This window comes from Thermobia domestica, chromosome 2 (genome assembly GCF_964235325.1).
Source record: "Thermobia domestica chromosome 2, izTheDome1.hap1.1, whole genome shotgun sequence".
Lineage (NCBI taxonomy): Eukaryota > Metazoa > Arthropoda > Insecta > Zygentoma > Lepismatidae > Thermobia > Thermobia domestica.
The window spans coordinates 90,217,472-90,241,507 of NC_137455.1; the positions used below are offsets into that span (position 1 = coordinate 90,217,472).

The 24,036-nt window shown below is 35.8% G+C and overlaps 1 protein-coding gene across 4 annotated transcripts in view; it reads right to left on the reverse strand.

The window, feature by feature from the left end:
- jub (LIM domain-containing protein jub) overlaps nt 1-24,036 on the reverse strand; it is a 124,831-nt gene that overhangs the window by 37,285 nt on the left and 63,510 nt on the right. For all 4 annotated transcript variants that reach the window (XR_014128873.1, XM_081743856.1, XM_081743863.1 and 1 more), the window contains exons 3-4: nt 11,450-11,619; nt 9,637-9,699 (exon numbers count right to left, since the gene is read on the reverse strand). Coding sequence is in view for 3 of the 4 variants with exons in the window: in XM_081743856.1 (XP_081599982.1) it covers nt 9,637-9,699; nt 11,450-11,619 (233 nt within the window). In the remaining variant the exon portion in view is untranslated. The remainder of the gene's footprint in view (nt 1-9,636; nt 9,700-11,449; nt 11,620-24,036) is intronic.

A 24,036-nucleotide genomic window follows, 5' to 3' on the forward strand; every position in this document is an offset into this window, starting at 1 on the left:
ATGCCTCTAGCCAAACTCCCTCTATAGAAATTCTTGCGTGAGTACCTTAAGATTCTGAAACATGCATTTTTGGATAACGCACATATTAGTTTCTAAGTGAAGTCTTGACCCGACTACGGTAGGTCCCATAGTTTTGGACCTATGGACCTTTAAAATTCATTTTTTTTCATGTTTATGGCAGCCTACTCCGAAAGGAAACATTTCCGAATCCAGGTTGGTCCATATTTTTTGTCTTGTCTTGGTTCAGGAATCACCTCCCAAACGTTATCGGTGTTGTTTTGAAACATTCTGTATATTTGATACCAAATAATAGGTATGGTTCAGAAGTATAAAAAAGATAATAATAAAAATTCAGTAAGGTTTATCAAATTTGCTTTGGAAACACGCGAAAATCTAGTTAAGAATTTCAAAAGTACTTTAAGAAATTTATCCCAATTTAGAGATACGAATCCACTTTATTTTAATGGCGTAGAGGACTCGGATTCGATTCCCGATGGGAGCTTATGTGGTTCGGATTCCACGTGAGTTAGTAGGTCCTCGCCTAATATAGCCTCGCTGCTGAACGGGACGTTAAACTCAAAGTCAACTCAACCCAACTTCATTTCGAGTTTGGTTATGAATACGAATTTGCTTTAAATCACTTGCAAAGAAAATACAATTTTCGACTATTGCATTTTCCTTTTTCATCAGTCAATAATGAAGTCCTATGTTTTCAATGCAAGAGACGTCTTTTTAATAATGCCAAACAATGGTAGTAATTAGGTATCTCTCTTGTATATAATTTTTAATTACGAAGGAATGTTACGTATGAAATTTTGGCGGCTTGGCAGCAATTGTGCAAAGAATTGGTAGGCGTAACTGCTAGTGAGGAGCTAGAATAGAGGTAGCATTTCGGCTTTACGTACTGAGGGTTGCGAGATTGAACCCCACTCAAAGAAAAGTTTATTTTTTAAAAATATATTTCGATGATTGCATCACAATTTTTTCTGCATGCTTAATTACATATTCACATAACATTTTATGGATGAAATGTAGCCCTTAAAAGGGCTGTTTGAAACTAAACACGTTCTTAATATGATGTCCAGTGACCACCTGCTTCAACAACCGCTAACATTCGACGAAGCATTCTTTCTATCATTCGACGGACATAGCCCGTGCCATTCGTAGCAAGATCTTCCCAAGCATTAACGACCGAATCCCAGAGCTCATTGGAAGTTCTAGGAACTTCATTAGCTCATTTCTCCCTCAAACACCTCTTTACCTCTGTCCAGACATTTTCTATTGGGTTAAGATCTGCTCCGCGTGGAGGCCAATTGATTACCTCTACATCATTTTGCTCTGCCAGCCACTCTTGGACAACTCGTGACATATGGACAGGTGACCGATCGTGTTGAAAGTGGATTGCTCCATCAGGATAACGTTCGCGAACAGATGGCAGCATAACATTCTCCAAGATGAACTTATACTGCGCACCTGTAAGACGCCCATCAATCCTGTGAAGATATCCAAATCCATCTGCAGAGATCCAGCCCCAGATAGCCACTGATATGAGTCCGCTGGAACGCTTGTGCCATATGTATCGAGGATCGAACCTGGAACCTCTCTCACGAAAGACACAGACTGGTCCATCATTTGCAGAAGAAAATATACATTCATCGCTGAAAATGACACTTGTCCAGCTCCGATGCATATTTTCCTCTGCAAATTGACGTCGTCGTCTGATGTGTTCCGCAGAAAGAAATTCCTTAATGGCTGCACACCGAGCGAAGAGATTAGCCTCCCTGAGTCGCCTAATAGCTGTTTGGCGTGATCCAGGAAAGTCAGCGGCTTGTCGCAGTTGACGCGAATTTGAATGGTGAGTTTCCTTGGCTTGTTCAACCAGACGACGGTCTTGCTCGTTTGTGCTAACTCGCCGTCTCCCATTACTACGACGACGAATTGTTTCCCCGGTAACACGATATCTGTGTGCCCACCGCTGACCTGTTCTAGGGTGAATGCCTACATGTTCCGCGGCTTGCTTAGCGCTGTAACCTTCGTCAAGAAGCGTTATGAAACGAATTCTTGCTTCCTCCATGACGCCTACCACTCAAATGTAAGTGAATGTCTATCTAAAAGAAATCCCATGTATCACGTGGCATTTACTAGACACAAACTCCCTTTTATCGAATTTTGATTGGTGTCATATCAGATATTTGGTAGTGTGAATTGAGTCCTTACTTAATAGCTCTACAGTATCACACGAAACACAGCCAGAGGCGTTTTCTTTAAGCTTTACCTTTGAATGTGCATAATGTAACTTGTATTCTCTAGGCGTTTCAATAACCAAACACACTTAACTTCAGAACTAGTAACAGTATATATGTATATCCCTCAGTTTCATTCAATGACATCTAGAATACTTCTTACAGCACCGAGGTTATATAAGACGTAGACTTACAGACTAGCGTTTAATTTGAACAAATGCACATTCACCGATAATCGAATCAGACCCGTATCCAGGGGGTCTAGGGGGCCGCCCCCCTAAATTTTAGCTGCCCCCTTAAAGTTTCACGGTAGGCTTGCAAATGAACTATAATATGGTGATGAACTATAATATGGTTGGATCGGGCCTCCCCTAACTTCAATTTTGGGCTGGCTACCGGCCTGAATCGAATCCAAAGAGCCCCCATTCCTTTCACAAGGATACCCCCGCAAGTGAACGCAACATTCCTTTAAATTATATATACCTGAACCACTTTAAATCATATATAGACCCTATTTGATTCATTTTTAATTTTCTTCGTAACAATAAATCCTATTTAATGTATGTATACAATTTACCGGTAAAATAAGTACAACTGAAATAGGAAATAGCGATGGCCAAATCCAGAATTTTTACTTCCCGGAATCCGGAAAGTAAAATCGGAAACATTCTAGATTTAGGAAAATTCCGATTTTGGAAAAGAATCGGAATTCGGAAAAATTCCGGATTTCAGTAAAATTCCGATGTCGGAAAAATGTCGTATTTTTTCCGAAGTCCGGAATATTTCTAAATTCCGGAATTGTTCAGACATCGAAATTTTTCCGAAATCCGGAAAGTAAACTTACCGATTCCGGAAAATAAATTTTCTGGATTCCGGATCGCGAAAAATTTTGGCCATCGCTAGGAAATAGTAGGCTGTAATCTATTTATCAAGGGTGCATTTCGTGCTTGCGTTTTAACCTGCATCTGATTGCATCAGAGAAAAACGTAAAATTTCTACATTTATTTCTTTAATAGCAAAGATGTCCGTTCATTGTACGGGAAAAGTAGTTTTATTTGAAAAATATTTTGAAGGTTGTTTGGACCTTCTTCCTCCTCTCAGAATGCATATTTGAATTGAAGTGAACTGATGAAAACTAAGCTCGACTCAAGTGCTTACTATGTGCACAAATTCATTTCAAATGGTTGAGTCGTTTTTCGTGCTGAAACAGAAAATATCGATACAATTTTATACTGTTTATTGAGAAAACATAGAAGAATAATTGCGCTTCCTCCTAAAAGCGAAATTTTCGGAAACTTTGGCTCTTGTGTCCATCGAGTTTTAACAAGGAGTTTATATACCAGATTCCATATTCCAATCATTTGGGGTTCGTGATATACTATATATATACTGATATACTATATATTGCATAATTTTTAAACCGACTATCCCCCTAGAGCATTTTAATGAAATTGACATGACAAAAGCAATATCGAGTTAACTGTTCATAACTTCAATTTAAACACTTAAGAAATTTTCCTATCATGATGAGACTGTATTGTATTCGAATGCGAAAAAAGTCATGGTAGAAATTGCTCCTTCCCTACGTGAAAACGGAATTGTTCAAAATACTAGAACGAGTGCCTATATATTAGATCTCGTAAGATACTTTATTTTTATGTATACTTTGGATCATGTTGCCCTCCTAAGTATATGTGTCCGTCCTTATTAAAGTAAAATAAATAAATAAATGAATAAAGCATTGAGGTGGAATACAGTGCTAACTATGCGTAGCTATTATCATGTTACCTTCATTAAAATATGTTTGCTAAAAGATTAGAGATGTTCAAAATGTATGCCAAAAATATATCTTGGAAATCACTCAAGTTTAACAGATGAAACTCAGTATATAAGTTCATTATTAAATCTAAGCTAGTATGAGTCCCAGCGCTTTCGAACATTTCGATTTATGGGTATGAGGATATCAATTTCCATATTATTCTAGTTTCCCATAGTCCGTTCGTAAAATAACCAAAATGTGAAAATGGTTACATCGTTTAAAATGAATTTGTGACTTGCGTCTATGACTTTAATTCATAGAGACATCCTAAAAGGGGAAGAGTCCCCAAATATACCTTTCAAATAGGTTCCATACATCTCATCTTCCCGTGACAAGAACCGGCATTTCAACTAGAATATTGCGTAAATGAAATCAACCTTGACTATATCGTCGAAACGTAAAAATAAAAGAAGAATTTTAGGAATGATCCAAAAAATGAATCAAAAGATTGCGATCTTGGCCAAGAATTAATTTCTGAATCAAGGGCACAAAATTTTTGAATGGTCCCTAAATCAAGTGTTCGTATTTTCGACGGAATAAGCACATTACACTGAGTTATGTGATAGTTTGGATTTGGCTACACTAAGGAGCATTATTAGAACAAAACATTGTTCCTTATGGAATTTCCAGAATCAAGCTTTTCTTATATATATATATATATAAAAATTACTATAGGGTATGGGATTCGAAGTGATGATCGTGGAAAAATAAAGTATGTAAAGAAGAAGCTTTAACCGACTACTGTACGAAGGCACGGTAAAGGCTGCATCTTGGCAGACGCATGGAACGAAACCACTGACACAAAATGCCTGATCGCTTCGCGCATTTTGTAGCTTATTTCTATTTAGTCCTTTGTTTAAATGTAGAATGCTTAATAGCAATGATTGTTAGAGCTGTGCCACATGTGTAGTAACTAACCTTATGACAGATTTACGTTGTATTTCTACCAAAGCATAAAATTCCCTCCCTCTTTGTAAATTTCGCTGCGCGTTTGCCAAGTTTACTAAAATGGAACTTAGAATTTTTCGATGAAAGTTTCGGAGATTTCTTTTTTTAATTATAACTTGCTTATTTCTTAATTTTTTATTGAAATATTTTTTGGAAATATGTGTTTTGTTTTTCTGCTTATTTCCAAGACGAAATATGACATTTTCTATCACAAGAAAGAGAGTTATTTCTATTTATGTAATTTCTAAAGACATGCGACAACAATTTTGGACACAAGTGTACATATTATGAAGTCTTTTCAATGGTGGTTTCTTGATTTACTGTGCTTTTGGAAGGTTTGTGTAGTACTCCACTGCTTTTAAAGAGCAATAGCTTTTCAGTGACTGCAAATCTGCATATTTTTCTTGAGATATCTCCAGGAACCCTAAAACTTATAGGCCTAGATGAGTTATGCTTTTAAAATTAGTTGAGGAAAAAACAAAATAGGTGAGAGACAGTATATAGAAGTAGTGCTGCCAATCGGGTCGATTCTGACCCAAATCGGGTCAACTCTTTTCAAGTCACTGGGTGGTCAGTTCGGGTCATGGATAGTCAGCTAGGGTCGTGTTACGGGTCAGTCGAGTCAGCTCGGATCGGGTCACGTGTCAGGTTGGTTCGAACGGGTAAGGTTCCGGTCGGATTTTGGGTCAACTTGAACCGACCCAAAACAAAAATGTTTGACCTAACCTGACCCGAGCTGACTCGACCGACCCGTAACACGACCCTAGCTGAATCTACTCATGACCCGAGCTACCCCAACCAGTGGCCCGAAAATAGCTGGCCCGGCTCTAGTCGGAATCGACCCGATTGAGAGCACTGTTTATAAGCTAAGTTAAACATTTGTAGGCTAGTTTACGTTAGGGTAGTAACGTTAGTTATTCTGTAACGTGTAATACGTTAAAACCTGCCATCATAGGCCTAAGATTACCAGTATTTTTCAAATGTTTCGTAAGACCATCAACTTTCCCGCGACCAATACCATGAGGTAAAGCAAATACAACTTTACCAACAGTGACCTGCTCTGTCTATCCTTCTTGTACCACCCGCAGTCGGTATGAATATGATGCATCACAATAATACGCTTCACTCTCGTTTCTCCTAGGCCTACGTCTCTGCACAGGTACTATTACAATTAGGCCTGACAGGTATATGTTAATTTCATCATTTGACACCATTTCGTTCATTCGTCTAATGATTTCTTGTTTTCCTACATCATTAACCTTCTCAAAACGTTGTTTGCAGGTGCACTCTGGGTCGGTCTCATGGCTCTGTCGTTTGGAGTTTTGCATTACATCTCGAATTCTTCCATATGAAGGTATTTTCTTAGATATTGAAGGTGGAGCAGATTCTTCTTCACTCAGGGAATCATACATGCTTTGTTGATCATTACCACTGACCACAACAACTAAAGAAACCCACGTTTTATTGTAAACTTCACGTTAACTAGAGCACGTTTCTGAACGGAGACTGTGAACAAGTAATTTCTTAAATGGCCGATATCAATGCTGCCAGTTGTACAACACAACAATAACCTGTACTTAACAGCGTTTTCCCCAGAAGGTCGTGGACTTAACATATTCTTCCCCAGGATGGGTTTTCTTTACTCGTAAATATTTCCGTACTTATCATAGTGTTCCCTTCGTCATTAAATCAACAGAAACGTCCGTTTTCATAGAACAACACTGTATCAAAAACAAAAAATATCGATTTTTGGACTTATCAGTTTCTTCCCCTGGACCCTTCAATTGTTAGTTAAAAAAAATGAAACTAATCCCTAGCAAGCGCAAACCACACCTAAATAGTAAAAGAAAGCAACATATATGTGCACGCTGGCATCATGACTAAAAGCTTGTACGGTTAGGTTAAGTTTGGTTGGCAGGACTTTTATCTGGCACTGGCTTCCCCATGACTGTTATATAACCTTCATTTCTACTTTACTTGAAAGATAATGGACTGTAGATTTGGAAAATTAATTCAATTAAATTCACTTTGATTATATTAATAGTTCAGCAAACAGAAAAAAAAACTATAAAATTTTGAGAATGAATGTTTCTAGCCTGGTTATCCCGCTTCTCTGAACCCCCACAAATTTCAACATAAACAACACGTATACTTGGTAATTACTTGAGACCTGTGTGAGTGAATCGAGCAATAATGTGCCAATACCTTGCTTGCATCAATGGCAATAACACTTTACGGATGACACGAAAAGTTGGCGCGTTGGCCTTGAAGGGTTAAACGAGAATTACTAACCGAAGCATTCAAAAAATCACTAATTTTATTTTACAGTCTCTTAGAACATACCTTAAGGTTCAATTAAAAAAAAAAAAAAAAAAAGCGGCAAGGTAATTGGTCCGCCTCACAACGATAATGCGCATTATGTAAAATTAGAAATTTACACAAAAAATTAACTATTTTGTAGTGCAAGGGTGCATTTTTCACCCTTAATGTATAGCAATCTTGATGGTGTTTCTTTTATTAGCTCTACAGACTTACATAAACCTCGGGTAGAAATTTCCAAGTGATACATTGCTTAGATACTGAGATATGAATTTTTGTATTAAGCTCTACGAAATATTAGATGGCCTCGAGAACGACCGGAATGCCTGAAATTCTGAAACTTTGGTCTCGTATTTCTCACAAATTATTAGGATTTCGGCCGAAAAATTTTACAGGTCTTCATACCTTAGTAGTATTAACAAGTACACGAAGTTTCATTGAAATCTGAATTGGTGGGTGACATGACCTGGGTGATTTGATGTGGAATGAGCCAAATTTCATTTTTGTAAAAAAGAAAAAAAATTGCTTTTGGCTCTCGTGTAGTTTCCCAACTCTGCCCAACACACTGCGCCTGCCTGTCCCTACTTTGTGTGATGTCACTCGCTACGACGAAGGCCTTCTTGTCTTTCGAGGGTCATGGCGTAGCGGGGCATGTTAGCTGCTTTAAGCTTGTCTTCCCATCGTGCACCCCGAGGCCATGTATTTTCCCCACATGAACTTCCTTATATTGATGTGAGGAACCACATCTTACAGTTCGTCGATACAGTTTATGAACACCCTGTATTAAATATATATACGGGTTTACGGAAAATATTTGAACACCTTCCCCCTCTTAGAATACACATTACAATGAAAGTGTAATTATAAAATTCCATAATTCTATAACATAAGATACTCTATTTTTGGCATAAATTTTGAACTTTACTTTCCCTTCCTTATGTGGTACTCTATTCTGAGCAAAACATTTTGAGTCTCCTTTACCTTTATTACAATACGTATTTTTTTTTTTTAAATCTTTCTTATTCATCGCTCTCGAGCTTTGTCCAAAAATCTCACGTTTCTAGATATATTAGTATTCCCTGCGCTTCTATGACTGGATCACTTTCACTGTTTTATTTAGTACAGACTGCTCCCTTTCCACCTTTCAGGAGCGAGATTTTTCGAAAAAGCTGAAATACGTGTTCTCTTATTTTCAACTAAGAGTATATAAAACGAATTTCGCCTCCACATTAAGAGAACCTTTACACTAAATACTTTCTGAATCAACAGGGAAATCTGAATACTATAGACCTGTCCCCCTGAAGAAGCGGAATTTTCACAGATACTGAAATATGTATTCCCTTACTTTTATTTAAAGGTTCATATTCCGATTTTCACATCTCCAACTTAAAGGAACCCTCACATTGGACACTTCCTCAATAAAGAAAAGGAAACTTGGATATTATTGAAATGACCTCCCTTTTTCGCTTAGGAGCGGAATTTTTGAAAAGGCAGAAGCACACGTTTTTATTTAAGTGTTTATATACAGCATTTAACATCTTCAACTTAAGCGAATTCCTATATTCGTTACTTTGTCAATGAATAAAGGGAAATTTTATTATTATAGAAAATGCTCCCATTCCTCCCTCAAGAGCGGAATTCTCGAGAACTCTGAAAAACGTATTCTCTTATTTTTATTTAAGTGTTTATATAACCCATTGCACATCTTCAACTTAAGCAAATCCCTACATTCGGCACTTTGTGAATAAATAAATTTCAACATTATTGAAATTTCCCTCCTTTACCCCCTAGGAGCAGAATTTTCAGAAATGCTAAAATACGTATTTCTTTATGTTTAATTTAAAGCCTATATACTGAATTTCAGATCTCCAACTTAAGCAAGTCTTCACATTCGGCACTTTCTGATTAAACAAAAGGAAATGAAATATTTTACAAACGTCCCCGTTTAACCTTAGGAGTGAAAATTTTATCACTTAAATATATTACACTGAGTAAATAGCAACACTGAAGATACATTTTGCCAAATTTATGTACGAAGGTATTACCTTACACTCGTATATTTATTATTTATAACAAATTTCAAACCCATCCCAACTTATATGAACCGAACATGACAAAGTGTAAGTTGTCAAAATTATTAATTACATAAACAAAGAGAACACAAATATTAAGGGGAAGGTCTGTAATCTTTCTACATATTATAACGTTGTGAAAACAGATTTATTTAAGGGATTTCAAGAGAATCATCCAGGTACGTTATTTTTAATGTGAATCAGTTCATATGAATACACAAAAAAAACTACTTACCATTTCCATTATTAGATGTCCACATATGGCACATTTTTCAGCGGTTTGTTGGAATCCTGAATACTATAACGAGAAATAACATAAACTGTGATGTCTTGTGTGTTACAAAAGTTACATTCTAACTATGGCATTTGTTTTAAATTATCTATATACTACTAAAAGTAGAAATTACATTGGTTGAACGAATCAATTTATACGACTAAATTACTGCAATGAACTGTAAATTACGTTTCACTTCATCTCTGCTATTAACAGCAACAATTCCTTATTCAATCCAAATATACAACATTCAACTGATAATTGACATCTTTGGTTGGCTGGTTGGAGTTTCGCGTCCCTTTCCCCCTCCAAGGCTATATGAGATGTGGACCCACAGTTTAAAGTAGAATCCGAACCAAAGTAATGAGTTCAATTTCAAGGCTCTCCCATTGGGAATCGAACTCCCGCTCATCACAGGCATGCGTCGTAGCCACCAGACCAACGAGGATGAGTTCGACACTTTTAGGAAGGCATGTCTATGAAAGCTACTGCACGTGTAAAATAAGATACTATAAGACTGAATTATGTTATTTGTCCATTTACGTTGTTATGGTGTAGTTAAAGGTATCATATCCTTACTTCGGCTTAGGTACAAAAATACAGGAGCTGATTAGAGAAAACATTTTTCACGTACTTACTTAAAGGCGAAAATTTATTATTTACTTGGATACTATGAGATACTACTTCCATTTATTCATACATACATACATACATACATATATATATATATATATATATATATATATATATATATATATATATATATATTTAAAAACTAAGCTATTAGAGCATAAGAGGAAAAAAAACATTGCTTGAACTCAGTAATTAATGTATTTTCATTACATGAGAATACGCGTATTATATACATCGAAATTAAAATTACAATAATTAGCAATATCATGGATCAAAGAAACATAGCTCCCAATACATTTCAACTACATATTCACACTAATTACCAAGGAAAATAAGTCTAATTATTGAAACAAGTTACCCAATTATTGAGACTTACATTTAATATTTTGGTGCAATTGTTTAATTTTTCATAGAATCCTATAGTTACTCCTGCAAACTTATTTTTCTTTCTTTTTTTTTTAAAAAAAAAATCTTTCCTGACAAATGCCATACATGCAGTCGAAATACATAAGTTTCTTTCATCCAGAAATGGTGAATATTTCTTTGTTCTTAATAATATTTGTAATTTAGCCCGACTTTTTATAAAAAGACTACCCCCTTTAAAAAAAAAAATTCTTGTGGCAGAAATTTTGAATATCAGTCAAAAATGATATATATGGTACCCTTGAAACGAGTTTTTTCTTTCATCCTCCCTTTTTTCCCCACTGTATCTTAAAGCAACGAAAGTTAATTTTTATTAATTTCGGAAGTCTATTGCGTAGCTTATAAAATGTGAAGAGTGAGAAAGTTCCAAGTTTTCAAGGAAATTCAGATTGAAATTGGGTACCAGTTGAAATATCAATACCTTTCTCAGTTCTATCACAAGAGTTACAAATGTAACCACCAGAACAGTTACTATGAAAGCAGGCAGTACCATCTGTTTGCAAAACAGTGTAGACGTATAGTGGTTATTTTCTAAACCAAAGAACATATCGAAAAACATCCCTATGCAGTATGGTTGAATTATTAATGTAAATAGATTTTATAATGAATGGTTACTTAATTGACCACAAAACATTAAAGGGTAAAGTACCAAACTTATTCGCCCACCACACCAAAAAAACTTAGAGGTGGCGGTATATGATAAATTACAAAGTCTTACCAAATAATCTTCTTCACAGTAGACTCTACCATGTACATTATAAAAGGCTTTTCCTCTCAGTGCTCGTCCACAAGAACAACAAATGAAACAATTGGTGTGATACAGATTTCCCATCGCCTGACACGCCTGGCCGGCACCAGTAACTTTTTCGCCGCAGGTATGGCAGATGCCTGAAAATAGAAAAAAAAAAAAAAAAAAAGAAAAATCACACTTTAGCTAAAATACTAAAGCAAATTTTTTGAAATTTTTTTTATACTTTACTAATATAAACATATTTTGTCTGTTTATCATTTATAAATTCTTCTGCAATTTAAACATATAAATATTCAACGGTATATGAGAAGTTATCAAAACGTTCGTACAACTACTAAAATGTATTCGAAAATATTTATTTTATCGTACTTTTATTTATATTTTTGATTTCTATAGAATAGGACATCATAACAAATTTTCCTTACTTTTTGTTGCTACTTAAAGGAATGTAGTATGGTTTAAAGCCACGATGCTTTGATAATGTTACTCTATCTCTAGGAAAAATCACAAGTACACACACGCCAACACAAAACATATATGAGAAAGAAAACCAATCCTTTGAGAACGGGTAATTTAGGCAAATGACGTACGTACTTTCAATAGCAGGAGTATTTAATTCGAAGACAGGAAGATAAAGTTACCTTTTATATCCTAACCAGATAATAATCTGGTGCTTAAACTACATTTGTTATGATATTAAATGAAATGACTCCAGGTCATCCCAAGAAAGAAGAGGAAGCTCCTCGGACCCCCTACTTTATTTTCTAAGTCACTTATAAATTAACTTTCTGTCACTACGGCAAATTTCCTAAGTAACCGTAACTAAAAAATAACTACGTACTTCAAAAAACTCATATTTTGTTGGATTTTTTTAAAACGAAAACTACTTTGTGGGTTCGAGAAGCCTTCTTGGGATTCCTAGGGCTGAGTTCTAGATCCACGTCTCATATAGCCTTGGTGCTCAAAGAAACATAAAACTACAAACAAACAACGTATTTGTTTTCAGATTCAGCAACATTTTCTGTCTAGAAAAGGAACCTCCACTCCAGGTTTGCTACTTTGACACCACAAATGAGGACATTTATGAAACTGAATTATAGTATCTGGGCTATTGCAAAGTTCAACAACGATAGTCACGGACTGTACGTAAAAATACGTAGATCTGAGGCACACACTTGTTTATTTCAAAGTGCAGACTGTAAGAAGTTTGATACTCATACTCTCTCGTAAAGGGCATCTCCAGTGACTTCCTACTTTCTTGACCGGTGAGTACCAGGGTTGATATGGGTATTAGACAACCGGTAGACTCTGTAGGTCATGAATACGTTGGTCTCGATGTTACAAACTGAGATGTGTTCGAACAGGAGTCGAAAACCCGATCGACGGTTCCGACAGTGTTGTAGTCATTTCTCGGGTCAGCGTGCACCACTGGAGAGGCTTTCGGTGGAGATATATGGGTCTATCCGCATCTCCCGACTGACCATTGTGGGTCCCTTAGTTACGCCACTGTTTACACATAAATAACCTTAGAAAAGATATATTGGATAATACATAGAATATATATTTCACTTTTCCTGAAGGTAAGTTACGAAGTACACGCGGCAGCCAGAAATATTTATGAAGTAAGAATTCTAAATTTTTAAGAGCACTTCCGATTTAAAGGATCGGACTCTGTTAAATGTTGACGGAAGTTTTATTATTTGTAGTCGACAATTTGAAATCAGTTACTCAGATTTGCTTCTACATGAACATCGAAGGACTAAAATAGAACACGAAATGCCTGTCAGAAATGTTTCAATGACGAACGCGGCTAAAACGACTTAACAACTAAGTGTATTAACCATAATTGAACTGGAGGTCACGTTAACACCACACACGCCAGCACAAATATGAATGTTTCAACTAAAATTCTTAGCACAACACCACTAGTCTGAACGGCTCATTCGGGCTGACAAAAAAGTTAACTTACTCCGTGCTATTTAAAATAAATAATACAAAATAAAATATTACGTATTACCAGTATTTTCTTCTTTATGTCACTCTTAGTCAAAATATTCAGCCATCGAGCGGGAAGCTGAAGAGTTGTTACAATCACTGGCACTGGTCGTTTACAAGAAAATTGAATAGAATTTGTAAAATAATTCAAATTTTCTCTCCAACTGCATATGGTAGGCATAATTAGCATATTTGCATTTAGAAAGGTTGACTGAAAAACAATCAACATTTCTATTTCAATGTTAGCCGCTCAAGAAGTAAGGATCACTTAAAAAAATCGAACCAATTTTATAATAAGTCATTACAATATGCAACGTAATTTGGATTTACAATACATACTTTTAATAACATATCGTGTACGGAAGTTACTACGGTAAATGTCAATATATAGACACATGAGGTTTGTTCAATAAAGACGGATCTTTTTTAAGTCAGACAAAATGGCATGCTGCTGCAACAGAGTACACACCTTAGCAAGCGGTCGCCGTTGCTGCATTTTGCTCTATGCGTTAGTTCTCGAGTTACAACTGTTGGATCAGTGAGTTCATGCACAAGTTGATGGATTAGTACAATAATGAAGGAGTTAGAAGTAGTAGTCTGTGCATACGACTTGGAAAAACTTTTGTGGAAACATTCCACATACTTAACCAAGCATACAGCGATTATTGTATAAGCCGCAAGCAGTGCTATGATTGATTTAAGTGCTTGGGCACGACTTTGGTTGCCAAGATCCAAAAACTGAACGACCTTTCACGCCAAGAGACGATTTTCACGCTGAGAGTTCAGGCTATGATTTGTAAAAATCGTTTAACTGCCCATGAAGTTGTTGATGAAGTGGGGATAAGTGTTGGATCTCGCACAGTAAACCTTAACTGAAAAATTTTTAATGCACTGTGTCGTGCCAAATTCGTTCCGCGTTTGTCGACGGATGGCAAAAAGGAAATTGAAGTTCAAATAAGTCAGCAACTTCTTCTCGAAGAAAATGACAACGAAACCTTCTTCACTAAGGTTATAACGAATGATGTGACGTAAGTATATGAATACGACGTGGAAAACAAGAGAGAGTCTTCGCTGTGTAAGGGAAAAGGGTCTTCTAGACCCTAAAAAGCAAAGATGAGTCGGTCAAACATCAAGATGATGATGGTCTTTTTTCTCGACCGAAAACACATTATGCACCATAACTTTATATTAAAGGTTTAGACAGTGAACAAGAAGTACGTATACTTGAAAACTGTAACTGTACATAGGTAGACACTAGAATGAAGATCAGTCGTGGATGGTGCTTCATGACAGCGTACTAACTCATGCATCCCGCCTTATCAAGAGATATTTGGCAAAACATTGCACATCTGTTATGCATTATGCACATCTGTTATCCACCATATTCTCCAGGCTTACTACCGGAAGACTTCTTTCCCAAACTAAAAAAACACACTGAAAGTACGTAGTGTCAAATCATAAAGTTAAAGAAACTGCGAAGAAAAGACATGTGCACCATCAAAGAAATTGTTTCCAAGGCTGGAAGAAACGCCGACAACGGATGCTGGCAGTGGAGAGGAGTACTTTGAAGGAGATGGGGATTAGAAGTTTGTATAATGAGCATTAAATCAAGTACAGCAAAAGTTTGCATTTCTTGAACAGACCTTGTACTACATGACTTCCTTAGTTTTAATAGAACACTTTACCAGTAACGCTTTGTAAATTTCTGAAAAGTCACGAGATAAAATTCTCAGCTTGACAGTCAATATAAGATATTCCATGTAGCTAAGCAGAAATGCGGAGGCTTTAAACGTTTGCAGGGACATACGGTTAGAAGTGGACTAAATGCGCAGAAAATTAAATACATGGAAATCTGCCGTGATCGTAGTACTGCAAATTATGGATACGTAAAAATATCAAATAATACTTTCGGCAAACTGAATGCTTTCATATATGTAGGATCAATATTAACAGACCAAAACCATAACCACGAAGAAATCTAATGTCGACTGAAACCAGGGAATTCGTGTTATAATCTAGTTCAAAATTTTTAGTCTTCGCGAATTCTGTCGAGGAATTTGAAGCTTAAAATATATAAAACGATAATCACGCCTATTGTGTTGTATGGTTACGAAACATGGTCGCTTATTCTAAGGGAAGAATACAGACAAACTATTTGAGAATAAAACCCTGAGACGAATATTCGGACCCAAGAGGTACTGGAATGGGAAATGTGGAAACTTTATAATGTGGAATTGCATAATTTATACCGTTTACCGAACATTGTTAGGGTCAACAAGTCTAGGAGGCTCAGGTGGGCAAGTCATGCAGCTAGAATGAAAGAAAGTAGGAACGCTTTCAAAATTGTAACTGGAAATTTAATCGTAAAACGATTATTAGAAAGACCTAGGCGCAGACGGAAGGACAATATTAAGATGGATCTCGCAGAAACAAGAATACAAAGCAGAAACTGGGTCAAATTGGCTAAAGACAGAAGTCAATGGAGAACTTTTCTGAACACGGCACTGAACCTCCGTGTTGTAAACTGGGATTACTTGGAAAATCTGGGGCTATTTGGAAAACTGATATTTTGTTTGTTACATGGTATAATAAGAGGGAACTATGACAGATATGTCGTTTTCTTTCAGACTAATGAAAAGTAGGCACATAAAAAAGCAAATATGTCTTATTTATAGACGTGTAAAAATTTTCACAGCAATTGATATTTTTCTGGTGTTTTTTTTCAATATCCTGTAAATTGTTCCTGTGTTTCCGTAATGAAAAGTGATTTTTTCTTGGTTGTGCTAAATATCATTGATTTCAGAAGTTTTCTAACGAGACGAATTAGTTTTACATTTCCACTTCCTTTCTAGGATAATCTGTGGCAATTGTTTTTATTTCCTTCCTTTTTTCTACTAAAAATGATGATATTGATCCGGGTGATGATGATGATGACATTATTGAATTTTTGCCTGAACCTACCTACAACCGCAGAGAACAAGTTGTTCTCCCAAATGACTTCGCAGCAAAGAATTTCAATGTAAATTTCTACCAGTAGGGCCTAGCTTGGCATTTTTTCCCTTACTGTACTGTGTTACATTATAGCAGTACCATATGATATTTTTGCCAAGATTTAGGATTTAGATTTCTGGGCTCTCGGCATCTAAGGCCATTTAGCCCATCACGTTTGAGGGATAACGTCCTACGGCGAGGACACTATCCGGTGAAAGGGAAGGAAGAAAGCGGTCTGGAACCTACAGTATAAGTTAGGTACCACTCCTGCATTTGCCTGGTGTGAATGAGGAAAACCCAGGAAAACCTCATTCAGGATGGCTGGCCTGAAAAAACGTTTTATACTTTTCGACCAAATACCCCCACCGGGAATCGAATCCGGGACCGCTCGCACCAAAGGCTAGAGCGTTAGAGACTACGCCACGCGGGGCCACTATTTTTGCAAAGCGTTAACGTAAATGTACAGTTGTAAAAAATGGTATCAGGTAATTTTGTAAAGCAATGTAAGGCAATTACTGATCTGATACATACATAAAGTTCATAAAATTATGTAGGACATGTTTTAGTGTCTTAAAGAAGTATCACGATCTTATGCGTGTACCCAATAATTGTATCATATACTGTGTACGGAAATCCAAATATAGGTCTATAAGAAAGGATTTGAAAAGTTAGCATTTTGTAGATTTATTTTTCCTACATTTGTTATATTCTTCATCGTATTTACATTATTCACTAATATTCAAGAAAGCAGAGTTGAGTTTATCGAAGACACACTATGAACAGGCCTGTACATTACGTACCGTTAACGTAGCACTTCGTACAAATATATTATAAAATAACAAAAACATTATTTCTCACGTCCTCGATAAATCTACCATAAATTAGAATCTTGGTTTATTTTCTCTTGCAATTCAGTCCTCCCTATCGAATCAACCGATCAATAGCGTCACGGTTCAAATTAAATGATGCTCTTTTCTTCCTTGGCCTTTAACAGTCGTTTTAAAAAAAAATATTGATTTCTCAGGTGAAAAGCTCATCAGCAGCGAACTCGAAGAGAAACTTCGTCGCCTAACAGTAAACAAGTCTTTCAGTACGCGTGTATTTTTAACATGATTCAGCCTACAATGTCTGACTAGGGCAATGTTGAAAAACTAAAAACAAGAGAAAAAAAAAATCACGTGCACAGCCATAGCCGAGTGCTGTGAGAGAAGTCGGCATAAATGATGAGGGTGGGAAATTAGCTCTTGTTATCGAGTTGCGCAATAAACTTTCGGAGGGCGAACACTGAACTTTAAAGCGAAGACTAAATAATAAAAAAAAAAAGAAGTGGCTAAATGGCACTGTGCCCGTAAAACCATTTAAAAAGAAAAAATGAAAAAATAGAGGACAATAACTTCATTGCTTAAGCAAACATCTTCCAGCCTGTTTCGCCTTCAGATTTGCGATGGTGTTCATTGTTCCTTTTGGTTCCAGTTATCATATGATAATATCTTCAATTCACTATGTGGTGCAAATATGAAGAAAGTTATACAAGACTTATTTTTTCTTGTACATAATACTGCTTTTTGTGGTTTGGTACAATATGTGAGTTTATGGTAATGTGATGAAAACCGTAAATTTATGGAAGATACTGAACTAGTCCCGCTATTTTTATTTATTTATTTATTTTTACATTTTTCAAAATATTGCGGAAAATAAAGAATGACAAAATTTCTATGAGGTAACTAGCTGAACCTGCGCTCTCTACACAGAGCATCATTCACATGTGAGCATGAATCTCCTTGTCATTCCTCACAATATCTCTCCATGTTCCTTTACAGACACAATTGAAAGACTTATTGATAAAAATCGGCAAGGGTGTCATAAAGAGGATATTTTTTTCAATTATTTTCTCAATATCTCGCACTGTTTGCAAAATTTGAACCTACTTCCGGCTGGAGTTCCTAATTCATGTATGCTCAGTGTTTTCTTTCTTTCTTGCATGCAGTATGTAATAACCAAATACATTACATACACAATTGAAAAAATGAAATGAAATCTTTAAGTTTAACGTCCCACGGTTATACCGGTTAGGCTAAAGGAGACGGTGATAATGAGAAATGAGTGAAATGGTGGAATGAAGAAAGTGGGAGGAAACGGAAGAACCCCGAGAAAACCCACGAGCACGGTGTTTGTCCACCACAAAGTCCACACGGCACGAGCTGGGATCGAACCAGGGACCCCAAGCACCGGAGGTGAACGCTCTACCACTGAGCCACCGCGCCCCCTACATACACAATTGATTATAATGTAAGTGATATATGGTGTTCATTCGGCAAACACTTCAAACCATAAAGATTCATCTTAGACTGGAGAAACGGTTATCTTTCGTTTTTCATTATCATCTGGTCATGAAACAAACGCCTGAGAGATATACAACCCCTGTATACCCAGTGTGGTGGTGGAATGTATAATTCGTGGGATATGATGCTTTTTTTTTTTTAAATTTTCGACACTTCCAATGTACCCCTAAAAAATAAAAACAGCCATGTTTTTTTTTAAGATATTCAATTAAAACTGAACAATCTACACAAAATTTGCAATCGATCAGTGAAAACGTTATCTTTCTAGAGCCTATGGTTCTCGAGAACTCTCTGCTGAAAGAATTGGCCACAAACATATAAACGTCCACAAACATATCAACTTTTCTAGCATTTTAACATATAGATGTTTCTTATTGAGAAAATTCAACTTGGTGGAAAGTCTCGGTTGTCGATATGCACCTACTGTTACGGTATAACACTTCAGCTAAGACGTCATAAGCTTAGATGATGAACTGAGGAAGAACGAAAATCATCTCAGAAACACTTAAAATTCTGCCGTGTGCACAACGAAGTTCAAACAAGCGTTCATGGAAACGAGTTCAAAACTTGAAAGTAGTTTAAAGAATTTTGTTGCGCCATTGAAAATCTAAGTTCAGTACAGCAGACTAATCAACATCAACGGCCACACGCTGATCTTGGATGTGTCTGGGAACAGGGAAATAAACACAGCCCTATTTGATTCCCATTCAGAAGGATCTTTAGAAATTTCTTAATCAGAGAGTGTAAATATTGGACGGAAATTCATTCGACTGACCATTTCCAGCTTCCCTGAATTTACATTTACCACGAGACTGTTATCCTTCACGCTTATCTTAGAACGAATATAAAATTGCAATTATAGATTTATTACAGTAGATGAGTGTTGGCTCCTGAAGCAAACTTACTATCGATATACAAATATGCATTTTTTTTTTAATGATCCACGAGGCTAAGGGAGACAGTGAAGATGATAATGACTGAAATGTTAGAATTAAGAAAGTTGAAGAAAACGGAGGACCCTCGATAAAAACCCATTCATACAGATCACCACAAAGCCCACTTGGGGAAAGCTGGGATCGAACCAGGGCCACACGCACCAGAAGTGAGCGCTCTAGCACAGCCATTGCAGCCCCATGAAATCTCTTTGCATCATACACTTTTTATCTATTTATCAGCCAGCATCAGGGGATTTTAAGCTGGAAACGTTAGTCATCGGAAGTGAAGAATTGTCGAAAGGCAGTGTCGAGGTATTAGCCTACTGAAATTAATATAATATAATATAATATAATATATATATATATATATATATATATATATATATATATATATATATATATATATATATATATATATATATATATATATACTGATTGATATATATTGATGATCGTCCAAAACCCAAACTCGGAATCTTCCTATTACGAAGCGAGGCTGTCTCTGTAAAAGCGAAATAATAATAATAATAATAATTGATAAATAAAAAACGGCAATTAATAGAAAACTACAAAACGTTTCTCTTGGGGCAAATTAGTGTTTTCGCTTTGGACGCATAGGACCTGGGTCCAAATCCTGGTGAGATTTTGTCTCATCTCTCATCTAGTCTCGAAGAATAAAAAAAGACAACCATTAAAACAGCCAATACTTTGTAAGAATTTCACACAAACATATTTACTGATTTAAGTTACATATATTCGTAGCTCTCACGAGAGCACTTGTGAATATCAATAATATGAATACGTTTCTTACCAAATTTTACCCATCATCGATACTTGAAACTCCACTTTCAATAATGTGAAGTTTTGAATGTATTTTACGGAATACTTACAGCTGTCAATGGGAATGACGGCTGCCATCGTTCTCGGGGAATACCAGCGGCAAACCCTGTATCTGCTGATAGCGCCCGCATCCTAAATCTCACTTACACAACACGGAACCACCACACACGCCCTCTCCATTTGTTCGCGACGAGTCACACAGCACAGTGCAGCACCGTTTAACTTCTCAGCTGACACCGCAGACGTTGCCGCGTTGCCTACTACCAACTACAGAATTCGGCAACAAGGGTACGGAGTGATCGAAACGGGAGCTAAAATATCATCAGTAGCTCTCACCGCCACAAGGGTCAACGTCACGTCACATTCCCATTCCGCAGCGCACCAAAATAACGCATTCTACTCCCCTTCTTAGTATTTCCTAAACAAAGAATCAATGTCAATCAACAGAAAGAGGCTATACACAAACACTGGTGCCTCGAATTTGAACATATTAAAAAGTGAACATCACTGTAACGAACTCAAAGTAACAACTATCCACTAGAAGCAAATAGGGCCATCAGCACAAGCGGTTTAAAGAGGGAGGAGGTTTATTCTTTAATAAATAAATAAATAAATAAAATATAATGACCCAATAGACCGAAAAGAATAAATGAAATCATATCTGGCTTAACGTTTCATGTAGGAATTATGTAGGCTAATGGAGATTGTTCAAACACTCGGCCATGAACACAGGACCATGTGTTGCAACAGTGAGAGTTCTACCTATTTGTTGAGAGAAAAGCGATATTCTACTTCACAAAATAAACAAAAGAAGTTGAAATCTAAGAAACAATAAAAATAATAATAAAAAAAAAACACTAAATTAACTACATTTATTTTAGTTAATTAACTTTTGTGCCAAATATAGATACAGTATATTAATTAGTTAAATGTTGAATTTTCTTAACAATTACCTAAATTCTGAAATCAATTTTTAAATGTCGATTAAATCTTAATTTCTCTAACTACTAATTTCCTTTTAATTAGGCAGTTAAAAAGATCTATTCTTTACACATGCCTAATAATTAAGCTTCGACCTACTGCCGAACTGATTTACAATAATAACATATTTTTCGAAATGAAATAAAACTTCGGCACATAATTATGCCCTGTAGGCTAAGGATGATGTTTATGAAAGTGAATTATGAAATAAGTAGTAGAATAATAATGTGGAAGGAAAACTCACGGACACGATGTTGTCCACTACAAATTCGTGAGACCAGAGATCGAAGTAGGGATCACTCGTAACTTATTCTTCGAAAACACGTTATAATTATATATAATTCAATGATAAAGATTGCTCCAGTATTTAATTTACAAAAGTAGCTTCCAAGGCAAAACTTCTACGTGATTATGAAAATTCTCTATTACATGTACACTCATGTCCAAAATTATTGTCGCATATCTATAACTGTCTTCTTGTAAAAATATAATTTGATAATGATTTTGCAGCGTATTTTTAATACTGATAGTATGTGTATAATCGGGAAATGGTATTTGTGATAAATTTCATAGGAAAAGAATTATAAATACGAAAATTAGAATGAGTAAAACAAAATGTTGCAAAATGGACAAGAAAGTTTTATTTTCGTTTTATTGTTCTTATTTACTGCTCTTTTGACATGAAATTTGCCACATATATGTCTTTGCCAATTATACAGATACTAACATTGTAAGAAATATCGGGTGAATTCGTTATCAAATTATATTCCTACAACAACATATTTTTAGACATGCGACAATAACTTTGGACGTGAGTGTACATAGAGTAGCGGTATAACGAGTCGAACACCATATAGCATTAGACTTAAGAACAATACTTGATATAAGTACACAAAAACTATCAACATGTGTTCCTTCGTGACGAAATCTTCGACATCAATATTCAACATGTAGAAAAAACTACCTTCACATACACATAAGCAGCAATGCAGAAAGTTAAGACAAAAGACGAAGATTTTACATCTATTATACATCTCGTGCATCAACAGCGAAATGGATGGCTTATCCTTGTGACATAGTTTCTAACAAAAAGTCGAGAGAAACGACCTTTTTACGCAAGATTATTAATTTACTAACGGTGAAGCGCATTCATGCAGATACAACTTCAGACAAGAAATCTTTGCTTATCTTCCGTACTCAATCTTCACTGAATAACTATTTTACATTTGTAATTAAGATGTGCTAGAAACATATTCGTAAACTATGAAACGGTATTGTTGCAATATTAGATGAGTACTTCGAAAGCCAATACATTACAATAATGATAATGTAACAGCTGAAGAAATGGCCTAAGATTACGATTAATTATTTCGACTTAAAAAAATATTGTCGTCTTAGATTACAAAACCACATTTGGTCATTTTTAAATCCTCCTGTTCAGGAACTGCGTTAAAAGAGAAGAAATGGCTTTAGGACAATACTATTTCCATGCCGAAAATCCATAATTCACTTAAGTTAAGGAACAAATACACTGTGTAGTCTATATCAAATTTGATATCATTTTTAGTCTTTTGAATTCTTCACAACGTCGCTCAATGAAAACCATGAAGCTTCGGCCATATTTGAACCATACTTACACAATACGCATGTAAAATGGCATATACTTGTAATATCATCGTAGAAGCTACATATTTGGTGGGTATATCAAGACAGTACTAGCTGAAATTCCCTTCATGAATTTCACAAACCTAATCACGCTTAAGTGAACACTATATTACTTAAGTTCTTTGCCTGCACCGACAATATCAAAGGACAATTATGGATCAGCAAACAACCGAATGTGAATATACATAAAATTTTGTCAGACGCAGTTGTCTACAACTAAACTAAAACTTGTCGAGTTGTGCTGGCTGAATGAGTCAATTTTATGAATTCCGCTACCGACGTATTTGATACGTGATTAATCCAAATATGGGGACCCACTTAAAAATATGACGAATTACAAGCTTCGGTTGGTGAAGAGAAGGGGTTCTGAAGACACCGAGTTAGTATAAAATAAGTCCAACAGTCAAATCTATAAATTGACATTAAGAGAACTGACGTGTCAGTCTTTTTAAGTTTACAGCTGATTTACTAGTTTATAGAACAATATTAATGAAACTTTTTACAGGGCAATAGGCATACATAGGTATAAAAAATATTTTTAAAAAAATAAAATAAAACTGCCCGATTTCCACACTGCTAAACCGATACTGTAAAGGAGAATTCTTCATATACTGTTCGCATTTCACACGATAATGTACTGGTTCATTTGTTCCGTTACTGTTAAAATTAACTAAATCAATAGCAGTTATTCAAATAATTATTTGGTTTATTCGAATAAACTGTTCGACTGCTCAAGGAATATTATACTGGAAAATTCGAATATGGAATTTTCCAATATTAAAATTTTAACAGCACTAGTCTTTAT